General features: G+C 38.3%; 1 protein-coding gene across 1 annotated transcript; it reads right to left on the bottom strand.

Annotated features, from left to right (window-relative positions):
* Positions 1 to 2,425: 2,425 nt before the first annotated feature.
* LOC149110256 (uncharacterized) lies at positions 2,426 to 5,342 on the bottom strand. Its single transcript, XM_089292957.1, has 2 exons — positions 4,718 to 5,342; positions 2,426 to 3,308 (listed from the first exon to the last, which is right to left on the bottom strand). Exons 1-2 carry the CDS (start codon positions 4,943 to 4,945, stop codon positions 2,700 to 2,702), a joined length of 837 nt encoding a protein of 278 aa, XP_089149083.1. The 5' UTR covers positions 4,946 to 5,342; the 3' UTR covers positions 2,426 to 2,699.
* Between the last annotated feature and the right edge of the window lie 8,201 nt (positions 5,343 to 13,543).

Below are 13,543 nucleotides of genomic sequence, written 5' to 3'. Positions count from 1 at the left end.
CTTTTGTAGCAACAAACCTCGTCGTCGTCAGTCATGTAAACAAATGTTAAAATTGCAACACCTGACTTTAAAAGCGTGTTTGAATTGTTAAATATTATATTGAGATCATGCAAAGAGCGACAATCTAACCAGAAAAAGAGTTGGCCTCGGTTATCAGAGAAAAGAACAAGGATAAAACAGGCATTTAGCTTTTAGTAGTCAGTTTTTATGACCCTTGTTTTATACCCTGTTGTACTTATACAATCTTTCCGCAAAATCAGAATTGCTGCTCCGCGACAACATTCTCTCTCGGAGTCTAGGATTAATTGTAACTGGAATCCATTTTGTTAGGTTTTTTCTTTTCGCCTTAAAAACAAGAATTTTGGTCCTTTTTTGGGGGTGGTAATTTTGCGGAGCTCGTATCGAAATTATGGTTGGAAAAAACTCTTAGGCGTTTAAAAATTTAACTAAAATGTTAAGTCGTGATCACTTATATGGAAGATAATGTGGAGAACAGCTGACTTGCGAGACAAGTAAAAAATGTATGAAAGTTGTACAAAATAAAAGGCTGTTTTATGAAAGGTCAGGCGAATTTGCTTGACCGAAGTTCCTTTTTTGCGGTTGTCATGGTAAAAAAAGGATAACATCGAAGAAAATCAATTTCATGACAAACAGGTGGGGCCACTGACGTGCTGTTTGCATTTAAGTGGATGTGACGAAACCGCGCCACAAAGGTGGGCTCTCTCTAACAAAAAAAAACTAAGCATAAACGAACCCGAGAAAACACGCAACAACTACCTAAGTCTACAAGCATTTATTATAACAATTACACTAAAATAACATTATACTTTAAATAGGGTAACTAACAATAATACAATAAGCTAAATAATTAACCTTAATTTATTTACAAGAATATAATAAACAAGCTAAATACTTCAATACACTTAATCTATTTACAAGAATATTCCTTAAAAAAAAATAGGCGTTTCCGTAGTTCAGTTCAGTTCAGTTCACCTTGCGTTTGAAGTCCTTGTCCATGAACTTGACCCCAACAACGTTCCACCAACACATGACACACACAACGAACCAATTCAAACTCCCGTTTATTACTCCCACCTTTCAACTTACTTCTTCCGATTACGTCTTCACTCAGTCCGGTATATTTCAACTTGACTTCTCCGACTTACTCCAGCTGTCCGGTTTACAACGGCCGACTTCGACAGAACTTTACGCTTGTCCTTCGATTGCTTCGACCAGCTATTTAGCACTCACGTTCCCCGGCAAATGGCTCTTTGTCGTGGATTTAGGAATGGTTTACTGATGGCTTCTCAGTAATGAAAATGTGCTTCCGGACGTGTTCCTGCCACTTTCTAGCCTCGCTCGTAACTACACTTCAACCTGCTTCTTCTACAAACAGAAAAACCTCTCAACACGTATCACCCCAAAAAACCCTAAATATGTAAACGCAAGGTGTTACAATCAAAGAAAGGAAAAGAAAACTATTGGTCAAGGACCAAACACAAAAGCACCGAACAGAACTGGTTACACAATGAAAGAATACAAATCACATAATGGAGTGCCACGGAATAAACACGATTCCAAACAAGCCGTTCCCATGGGATGTAATTAAGCATTCCATGACACCTACACCAAAACTATTGTTACGGAATAAATATGATTCTAAACATGCTGTTCCTATGGGATGTAATTAAGCATTCCATGACAGTGGAATGACATAAAAACGAGAACATCGATCGGAAGGACAACGTACATTTTTTTATAAATAAAACTAGCTACTAAACAAAAGCATACTTATCCTCATACAACAGGTAACATTCCCACCTTCCTGTTTAGATAGGTGGGGCTCAAATTCACATAAATGAAAAGGTAAAATAATAATTCTTTAGGCGCTAAACATTTGAATCATCTAGCTAGAATCGCGGCATCTTTAAGGAGCCCAAAATGTGTAAAGCAGGTGACTTTGTTGACTGGAACGGACACAGTAGATAAATGATAACTTGCTTTTATGAGGGTTTGAACAAAAATTAAAGCAGCTTATAGATTTTTGTTAATTTATGAAAAATATACACGTACTATTATAATTAAATCGATTGGCAAAAGCGAGTTAATGAGACAAAAGGCTAGACCCAAACCTTGTCAGAACAGTTCAACTGTTTGGAATCGTAGTAGTAAGTCAGTTTTTTTCAAGAATTCAAGATCGCTAACATCATTGGATCTGCTACGTTGGGGCTTTTAGTGAACTTTCATCTTGGTGGAAGGGGAAAGTGGAAGGGGAAAGTGGAAGGGTAGGGTGGAGAGGGGGGAAATTGTTACTGTCGGAACTTTGTAATATAAGGAGTTTGAGGGCGAGTAAAGCACTTCATAAAGGAATCTGCATCATTATTGATTGATTAGATGTAGTAGGCAATCATGATCAAGCGCGCTCTATATTTTTTCTGACACCTTTTATTTTCATTTCAGCAAACAAAGATTTCAATTGTTTAGCATCAAATCATTTGACTGTCTCTTAATTAATAGTTACATATGCTTTAAATTTGTAGCTGCTGTTACATTTAAATGCTCTAGTTTATCAGTCTTTACTCGTTCATTTCCAAATTAGCCGCCAATATATAATTGCGGTACATGTGATTGTTACACTGCTTATGTTTGCTTTTCTACCGAGTAACATCGTGAGAAATAAATATTTCTCTCTAAGAATGTTACATAACAGTGACTTCGATAAACTTTATCCCAACTCTTTCGTCTTTACTTCCTTTGTAAACCTCGAGAGTAAGACCTTTGCTGAGTAGCAGTCGCTTGCTGTAGGCAGCGGTCTTCACAAAGCCTCCGTCATGCGCAGTGTAGCATGATCCCCAGTGTTCGTTTAACTTGAGCGTGATGACAAACTGACCGTCATAGAAGTAGTCGTTTGGTCTGGGGGGACTGTTCATCCACATTCTTCCACTCAAACTATTACCAGAAATTCCTTCCATCTGAAAACAGGGAGCGTAAGCACCGTAGTTACCTCTATCGACCGTCTCAAACCCAAGAAAGTTGACGCCGTCTGACACACCATATATTGGATCGCTGTCCTCTTTCTCTCCAATACTTTCATCCATAGAAACCACAATTTTGAGAGTAATCAAAGTTGAATCTTCCAAGATATCGGCGGGAATTATGGGTACCTTAAGGAGAACGGCGTAATCCAATGCCGGGCCTGGCTTGAATGTCAGCTGTTCAGTGGTACTGGAACGAAATGGGTCGATGTACGACGCATGCGCCTCGAGCCAAGAGGGTGTCATGTTTTGGTGGTAAATGACCTTGTTTTCCTAAAAGATAATATTGTTGACACTGATTGAAATTTATGTAAAAGAAATAGAAAGTTCTTTTTTGGGAGAAAAAAAGGAGAGAATTGGGGAACCGTTACAAATTGTAGTTTTTGGCAGAGCGGGAACGTAGTATTTTTTTGAATATTGCCATGGACAAGACGTGAGTACGAATCCATTCTGATTCCGAAACAATCGTTCTTATTGGGAAATATATAACGAGAAAGGCATGCCCTTTCCTGTGCTGATAAGTTTGCAAAGCTGTCAATAAGATAATAAAGATTGGAAAACGAAATATTATGTAGACATGAGCTATAAAAGAAAGCCTATTCATCCTTCGCGCGCGCGTTTTCCGAGAAAGGATCACTGGTATGCATTGTAACTTTGAGGCGAGGTTTTCTGTGGATTGTTTGGCTTTATGGTTTGGTAAGTAGTTTCTTAGAAATCGAGTTTGAAATAAAAACTAGCGCTAAAAGGTCACGACGTTTCGACCTCTCCCAGGTCATTTTCAAGTGAGTAAAATTTTCTAAATTAGCATAAATATGTTAAAAACAAGTTATAACAGATAAAAATGTGGCGAATGCTAAAATGTGATAAAATATGTGAAAAAGTGTTAAAAATATACAATGGAAAAATAAAATAATCTTAGCAATAATTGCTCTAAACAAATAATTTGGGGCGACTTGAATCGCACTGTTTGTTTAGCGTTGGTTTCAGTTCTTTGATAAAAAACATTTCAAAAATAAGGCAGTCAAATTTGTTCTGACACTTTCTTAAGATTCGAAAACTCTGTGTGATGTCTTCTGGCTCCATATCGTGCTGCTCTCTAAGGTGTTTTCGATTGCCGATAATTGTGTTCTTTAATTCGTTGGTGTAGGTGTCGGCACGTGTAGCCAACATAGCCTGCATCACACAGGCCACACTGAAATGAATACACCACGCATTGTTGACTCACAAGAGACATTGTTGACTGACATTTTTGCGTTCGCCACATTCTTATCTATTATAACTTCTTTTTAACATATTTATGCTAATGTAGAAAATTTTGCTCACTTGAAAATGACTTCGGAGAGGTCGAAACGTCGTGACTTTTTAGCGTTAGTTTTTATTATGGCCTAGCTATTCACGAAAAGTCCAAAAAAACCTGGTATCACAAAGCGTTTCCTCATGTAGTGCCTGCTCATAGCCTAAAAATCTCCGAGAATACAATAGTTCAAGTATCCAGCATTAGCAAGCGCGATTCCTAATTTTGCGATTTTAACCCATCAGTACGATCGCTTATTTATCTCATTATTTGATTATTGTTAGACGGTTCAGCAGTGCAGCAACTGCTATTTTTGACCACTGCTATATTTATTATTATTTTGGAAATGTACTCAAGCAAGATTGATGTATCATAAAACAGACCCTACCAGAAGGAAAAGATGATGGGAAGTTTTGCTTGCTCTGTAATCTAGGGAGTTTCTGTATCTATTAGAAGACAGCAGCTCGCACCAAAGTTTTCCATTGGCATCTTTGGAGGCGGCCAGATTGACAGACAGGCAATAAGGATTCCTGAGGCATTTAAAGGTACAGTCAAAGTCGCCATATGCTGTAGACGATCCAACTCGAGCCGCATTCAGGTAATGGAACTCGTCCATTGAAAACAGAAGCCAATCATGCGACTGAGACGAATCGTCATGTTCCAAAACGTTTGTTTCTGTTGTGAGGACAATAATATATGGAGTATTTTGAGTAAAAAATATTACAATTTCTCAACATAGATGTGTACGTTACGTTTTCCTATGCTGGTCTTTCCTTATGAACGACTATGACGGCCACACTATCTTCTTAACGAAAATGAACAAGGTGTAAATTGATAAGACTCCATCAATATCTCTATTCAGTTTAAATTTTCTACTGTCATCAAAACTAACCAGACAAAGAGCAAATTATCCTACCTTCCTGGATGTTAGGTAATTAATCTGCATGTTATTAACAAAACAAGAGCAAAAATAAAAACAAAAACAAAAACAAAAACAAAAACAAAACAAAAAATAAAAAGATGTAAGAAGTTTGGCTAAATGTTTGATTTCAATATATTAGCACTTTAGTTTTTCTAAATTAAAGCAACCTTGATATACAATGGGAATGAGGTTAATTTTCGATTCAGTTGGGAAGTTTTGTGGTTAAAATAAGCCGTTTGTGACGGTTGACGGTTAAATGTACGTTAGGTCATTTCACGGCTAGTTTTTTGAAATGACGTTTATAACACGAAATTAAAGCAAACATTTTGCTGTAAGTTTCTATGAATGCATAAAATAATACTCCTATTTGGAATTTGTGCATTAAAAATTAGGTTTTATGTGTGTAATTAACGTAATTAGGGACTTTAAGCAAATCGCTACGGCTGGCGCTGATACGGCTGCCGGAAGTAAATTTCCCCCAAAATGAGACACTGCGCGTGTACGTCGGTTGCATCCAGCGGTAGTGTAAAATCTGACTACGTGAGTCGGGATGTTTTGCCGCAGTGGCTACTACGTCGGGTTTTTGTTCGCTTCTCTGACCCTTTTTAACGGACTTCTCGGCATTTTAAGAATTCCATTGGATACTATGTCCTTTAAAGTCAATTTAAGTTAAAGATTGCGTAAAGGTTGTCTCTCACTAGCTTGTAAATCCGTATCCTGGATTTACGATATGTTTTGGCAAAGGTGTTGGAATGGCATAGTGAGTCAAGTGAAATATTCGTGTTGAGCACGAGGTTGTTTTTCTTCGGTTAAGTTTGCTTTGAGGATTTGGCGAAGATGTTTTATATTTGGATAACTATACGATGCTATTTTGCTTCTTTGAGTATTGATATATTTGTGTTCTTCACTCGATATTCTTTGAGATATTTGTCTCTGAAGTTATATATTTCATCCATCAAATTGTTACTGTACGAAGTGTATGGCATTCGCTTTCGCTTAGAAATAATCTGTTCCTGCTAGGAAGGCGAATAACGACCATCGTAATTTGAGCAAAGCCATTTGGCTGCGAGAAACTAAATAAAAAAGATTTTAAACTCCTTAGCCGATGTTTCTTTCATCTTTGTATTTCTCTTTTCTCGCTGAACTTAAAATTTGGCAGACCTCCGAGACGTACTCTCCCCAGACCTTTTCAGTCACGGAAGCCGTAGTTGCACAAGCCGTAGTGATTTGCTTAAACACCCTATTACTTCCCCTTTGGTACCGCTGGACGTATCAATCGCCTGCTCCTAACATTAGAAGTTAAAGGACTGCACTGTTAATGTATCTTTGTAATATAATCAAAGTGGCTGTGAACCACTGAACTTGGAAAATAAATCATGAAAGGGTGTTATGAGGCATTGCTCATTAAGGAACTACTTGTGATGTGAGGGCAGTCTAGCTTTCGAACAAGCCCATAAAGCCTTTTTCTATGGAAAGCCATAACTTTCTTATGTGGTTGTTTATCATTATTTGGTGTGGTTTCTTCATTATGTGTTGTAGTTACTTCATTATGTTGTGTGGTTTCTTCATTATGTGTTGTAGTTACTTCATTATGTCTTGTGGTTTCTTCATTATGTCTTTAATGTAGTCCTGACGTGACGTGTTTTTATCATGATGTTGTGTAATAACTTCATTACGTGGTGTGGTTTTATTGTGATGTACTGAGGTTTCTAAGTTATATTTTGTGCTCTTGTCATGATGTAATGTGGTTACGCTATTATGTTGTCTGGTATCTTCGCTATGTGGTTTGATCATAACGTGATGTGGTTTTGTCTTTATGTCTTCTTGACCTCACTTCCGATACCAAGCTATAGTATCCAGGCTTCTTGCTATCACGAACTGGTTAAACCAGTTTTTAGATGGGTCCCAGTTCCTTCTCTTCCCCGGTGTTAAAGACAACAAAATGGGGGGAACAAGCAAAGACACTTTGTCAACCATACTTGATAAGATGCACCTTGGGCATCTTATTGAGAACTTCCAGCGTGAAAAGGTAACTGTGGATCAAATACGTAAGTTATCTTCTGAAGAAATGGAACTTTAAGGTGTGAACGATCGCAACGCAATGATGAATTTAAGGTCAGAGTGTTTAAACTACGGTAGCAATCCACCGCCAAGGAAACCAGGAACACAAGCGTGTGGCGCTCCTGAGTACTTATAATTTCTAAGTCAGATTTAAAGGGGTGCCTGGAGGATGGCTTTAATATTGACGACATTGCGTCGTTACGTTTTCTTTCACAAAGTACTGTTTATCGTAGAATGGGTCGTTACGGCCTCAGTCAGTTGCAATTCACAGAAATAACAGAAGGTGAGCTTGATGAAGTTGAAGAGGAAATAACTAGGGAATATCCTTCTTATGGAGAGGGACTGCTAAAGCAAATACTGGCAGATCGGGGAATAAAGGTTCAGAGGATGAGGCGCTGTGACAGCATTCATAGGTTCGATCATGAAGGAGTCGAAAACAGGAAGGTAGGTCGTCTACGTCAAAGGACCTATAACGTTCAGGGTCCATTTCTTCAGAAGATAGCTCACATATTTGATCCACAGTTACCTTTTCACGCTTCAAGTTCTCAATAAGATGCCCAAGGTGTATCTTATCGAGTATAGTTGACAAAATGTCATTGCTTGTTCCCCCCATTTTGTTGTCTTTAATACCGGGAAAGTAAAGGAACTGGGACCCATCTAAAAACCGGTTTAACCAGTTTGTGGTAGCAAGAAGCCTGGGTACTAAAGCTTGGAATCGGAAGTGAGGTCAAGAAGACATAAAGAGGAAACCACATCACGTGATGATCAAACCACATAGCGAAGATACCAGACAACATAACAGCGTAACCACATTGCATCATGACAAGAGCACAAAATATAACTTACAAACCTCAGGACATCATGATAAAACCACACCACGTAATGAAGTTATTACACTGACAACATCATGATAAATACACGTCACGTCAGGACTACATTAAAGACATAATGAAGAAACCATAAAACATAATGAAGTAACTGCAACACATAATGAAGAAACCACACCAAATAATGATATGAGAAAGTTATGGCTTTCCATATTTTTCCATTTAGGGGTGTGTTGGGATATTTGCAAAATGAAAAAGTTCAACGTTAAGAAACTGTTTGTTACTCAGGCCTGCCTACACGTTTCACATTTAATGTATCTGTTCATGTCTTCCTTGTGCTGTAGTGAGAAACGCCAAGATCATTTTGCTTGGTCAAAAGTGAGGTATAGGCTGAGCAAAACACTTGAGCCTGCGGTACGGAAATAAATAATAACACGTAGTATTTTTGCCTTCCGGTAACTGATGTGTAGCTAGCGCAGTGTGATAAGCACGCCACGCGAGACGTTGAGAGTTCGATTCTTAGTGATGAGTACTGATTATTTTTCCTTTTCTTCTTCATTGGTTTTTCTTTGTCTGTCAAGAAACCATTTACCGAAAGGCAGCGTTTGTCTTTCCGTTTCTTGTGTTAAAAAAATCGCCCGGATCCTTTAATCATTTGTTTATATCGATTGCTTTTGAACTCACAATATCACGTGGGTTTATGAAGGAAAAAGCACGAATACTTTCCCTGAATGGAATCGCTAAGGAAGAACCATAAGTGTTTTCCTTACAAGGAAAAAAGTCGTTATACCTTCTACCTCCTTAGAAGGCTGATGTTCAAAACCCGGGGGGACTCCTATATTAAAAGGTCTAGGATGCTCGTCGTCTCGGATACAAAATCAAAGATTCTGGTCTCAGTTAGGGTGTTGATGACGAAACGACACAATTTCTAGCTGTCAAAGTATCCTTTAGGGTGTACTCGAGGAAATAATAATAAAAGAAACGCTCTCATTTAATTTCTGTTTTCAGGCTTGATTTCTGCTGATCTCGATCTCGAATACGCGAGTCGGGTCTACAAGTGCGCGCGGGATCCTTTCTTGAACAGTGGCTAGTGATCGAGCCTCTTCCGTTTTAAGTGGTATCTTTTAGGAGTCTAATAGAGCTCAAGCAACGTCCACATTAGTCTCCCTTAGGAGTAACATTCATATTTTCCGACCAGCATCCCTTGCCTTTTCATATTGATGTACCCCTAGGTTTCTAAATGTCTAACGGGAAGTGAAGGAGTAAAGGAGTAATGGAGTGAAATCGTTCCACCACTACAACTTGGAAAATAAAAAAAGTTTAAAAAACCGTCTATCATAAATAATTAACCTTATCCCATTTAAGTCAGTCGTTAAGTTCTTAATTAAGGATATTTAAGACATTTGCATTGACGCTAATATTGGCTTGCTTATTTGACGGTTGACTGTAAAAATACCGCGCTTTGGACAGTTGACATTTAGTTTTTCGGTCATTTGACGGTTGGCGGTTAACAGTTAACCCTATTGAGACCCTCGTACTGGCCCCCCGCCATCGGCAACAGGAAAGTATTTCAGTATTGAAATAAAAAACTGTGTATCCGACACTGGTTTTTCATAATATATATAGTTGACGCTTTTCGTTAGGCGGTCGGATATCGTTAACTGTTATCAAAAAATGTGACACTGATCACCATTCCCATTTCAACTTTAGGGAATGTGAAATGTATATCACTTCCGTTGAAACATGCGAGTTTGGATTGTATCGTAGTCGAGTCGAGTTCATTTAAATAGATATTTTTCTTTTTTCATTTTACTTCCATCCCTGGTGGAAAGGCTTTTGCGGTCATTCAGATAGATAGATAGATAGATAGATAGATAGATAGATAGATAGATAGATAGATAGATAGTTGGTGGCAATTTCCTCCCTTGCAACCAGAGGCTGAATTGCGGAGGAACCAGAGAGGTGACATCGGACGTCAGCATATGAATGCGCACTTAAAACATTCAAACAATTCAAACATCATGTAACCAGGCATTATTATTTTGCAGGCCTGTTTTTAACTTTAACGTCCCAGTAGCGTGTATCTTTGAGTCTTTAAGGGCGACGCAGTGTTAAATATTAGCTGGGCAACTGGGGTAAGCTATGGTTACGTGACGGAGCTAAACGGTATGGCCAATCTAGCTTTTCATCTCTCACTGACACTGACACAGCGAATCATTTATAGCAGAAACCTAGAAAAATGCTGCAGTAGAAATACAAGCAGACCAACTCACCAGTCACCTCGTCGCCTATTGATTCATTCCATTCAGAAACGCAATGTTAAAATGACAACCCCTGCCTTTAAACAGAAATTTATGCAACAAGCGAGAGTCTAACCTGAAGAACAGTTGGCGTCGGTTATTAGAGAGGAGAGCACCAAAAACACAAAATAGAATGAAACGGTAAGCATGATCTTCAATTTAAAAGTGGAGAAGAGTCTAGAGGATGTTATGTTTCTGAAAGACGATCTGTTATGACTTTCGAAGCATGCTCAAGTTAGTTTTAAGTTGTTCCTGTTTATGAATGCTTTTAATTAAGTGGTTGTCAAGGAAAAACTGACCCGCCTTCTTTTTACTTGGCAGTGATTAAAAATAAAAGAAAATTGGTCTCTTTAATTGTAAGCAGGTGACTTCGTGGAAAATTAAACAGCTCGTGATTAAGAAAAGGCAAGCCGTTGCATAATTATTTTCTTATGATGAATTTCTTTTTACATAAAACGCTCAACGTTTGTAACTTTCGTCGCAAACGGTTTTGGTAAAACCTCTGTATCATTTTGTTTTGTGTTTGGTGGGAAAGGGGCAGGGGATTTTCGGATTATCGATCGCGTATATGAACTAACATGTCGTCTGATCAAAGATTTCGTTGATTATTTGGTTCCATATTTGTGGACAATGTGAGAAAATTAATTATAAAAATCGATGTTCCAAGCAAACGGAGTAAGATCACGCGGGAATCTATGTAATAGGGCATTTAGCTTTTACTGGTCAGTTTCTATGAGGCTTGTATATAATTCCCGGCTGTACGTATACAATTTTTCCGCAAAATAAATTGCTGCTTGAGAGGCATTATTATTTTGCAGGCCTGTTTTTAACTTTAACGTCCCAGTAGCGCGTGTCTTTGAGTTTATAAGGATGACGCAGTGCTAAAGATTAGTTGGGCAACCGGGAGAAGTTATGTTAACGCGACAGAGTTAAACGGTATGGCCAATGACGACGCGAAAGTTTACAGTTTATGGTAAGACAAACTTTTCATCTCTCGCTGACACTGACAGCGAATCAGCAGAAAACTTGAAAAATGCTGCAGGAGAGACACAAGCAGACCAACTCACCAGTCACCTCGTCGAATATTGATTTATTCCATTCAGAAATGCAATGTTAAAATAATAACCCCTGCCTATAAACAGAAATTTATGCAACAAGCGAGAGTCTAACCTGAAGAACAGTTGGCGTCGGTTATCAGAGAGGAGAGCACAGTAAAACACAAAATAAAATGAAACGATAAGCATGATCTTTAATTTCAAAGTCGAGAGGAGTCTAGAAGATGTCATGTTTCTGCAAGACGATCTGTTATGTTCAAGTTAGTTTTAAGTTGTTCCTGTTTATGAATGCTTTCAATTAAGTGGTTGTCAAGAATCACTGACCCGCATTCTCTTTACTTGGCACTGATTAAAAATAAAAGAAAATTGATCTCTCTAATTGTAAGCAGGTGACCTCGTGGAAAATTAAACAGCTCGTGATTAAGAAAAGGCAAGCCGTTGTATAATCATTTTCTTATGATGAATTTCTTTTTACATAAAACGCTCAACGTTTGTAAATTTCGTCGTAAACGTTTTTGGTAAAACGTCTTTATCATTGTTGGTGTGGTTTGTGGTGGTGGTGGTGGTAGAAGGGGGGAGGGGAATCAAATTTGATTATTTGGTTCCATATTTGTGGACAATAAGAGAAAATCAAAAGCAAATGTTTTAACTAGTCCGATGTTCCAAGCAAACGGAATACGATCACGCGGAAATCTATGTAATAGGGCATTATGCTTTTACTAGTCAGTTTTTAGGAGCCTTGTATAATACCCGGCTGTACGTATACAATTTTTCTGCAAAATAAATTGCTGCTGCGTGACAACATTCTCTCTCGGAGTCTGGGATTAGTTTTAACTGGAATCAATTTTGCTAGGTGTCTTCTTTTTGCCTTAAAAAAAAAAAACATTTTGGCCGTTTTATGGGGGTAGTAATTTTGCAGAGCTCGAAAGTATAGAAATGGAAATTAAGGTTAGAAAAAACCCTTACGCGTCTGAAAATTTAACTGCAATGTTAAGTCGTGATCATTTATATTGAGAATAATGTGGAGAGCAGCTGACTTGGGAGACTTGGGAAAAAAGCGTGCAATTTAGATAAGAGTGTATATTTAGCTCATTGAGTAGGAAAGCATATTAGTCTGGTTCAAGTTGTGGGAAAGGAGAGTCACTTTTCAATGTGCAGTTTTACCCAATTTGCTAAACTTTAAAAGTTCCTGTTTTGCGGTTGTCAAGGTGCCACTGACGTCTTGATTGCATATAGTTGACAACATGCAACCATCTAACATTGGAGGACTAAGTACTTATTGACTGAGTGGGAAGGCAGGCGGGAAAATATTTCTCTCTCGGCAAGATCTCGCGGCTTCGCCGCTCACAATCGCAGCTTCGCTGCGAGAAAACAAACAAAACGAACGACGAGAACAAACCTCTGGCACCCAGGGTATGTGTTGCTTGCCGTCGGTGAAGAAGCAAAAACGTGACTTCCATGCTTTGTTTTCGTTCAATGTATAATAAAATAATTGTTAGATTCTGGATATCGTGATATCCAGAATAATCAAGGTCTCGGTACTTCTACCTAGACCTTGATTACTCTGGATATCACAAAAACCTCATCTAATAATTGTTTAAAATAAAGCTACTGGCAAAAGCAGACCGCTTCCATCTGTGAGGTTACTCTACCACTCTCGTCTCAAGAGTCTGCGCGTTATCGTATGAGATAAAATATCCTTTCGGAGAACTCCCTTTAAAACTGACAGGTCGCTTGTTTTAAACTGTGCAAGGAGCCACTATATGGTGGTAGAATCTTATTCTGTGGCCTTGCAATTGGCTGCACTCATCTGACCTGTTAAGGCTACCAATACTAAAGACACCAACAAATGAATTCACATTGGCAGTGAGCTTTTTTTGTCTCTTTTATGGCGATAAAGGCGATTTGTAAATGTAAACTTGCAAAGAAAAAGCCCAGAAAGTTAATATCTTTATAAACAAGTAACTACGCTTAAACTTAAACAATTTATTAATAAGACGAGACTTTCCGTAGAAGCCCGCAAAACCGCGCAGCGTTCCACGCAGCGCA

The sequence above is a fragment of the Orbicella faveolata genome, unplaced genomic scaffold, assembly GCF_042242905.1.
Source record: "Orbicella faveolata isolate gen_17 unplaced genomic scaffold, um_ofav_v1 contig_24, whole genome shotgun sequence".
Classification (NCBI taxonomy): domain Eukaryota; kingdom Metazoa; phylum Cnidaria; class Anthozoa; order Scleractinia; family Merulinidae; genus Orbicella; species Orbicella faveolata.
The sequence above is the reverse complement of the archived record's forward strand: the minus strand, read 5'-3'. Positions and strand labels throughout refer to the sequence as shown.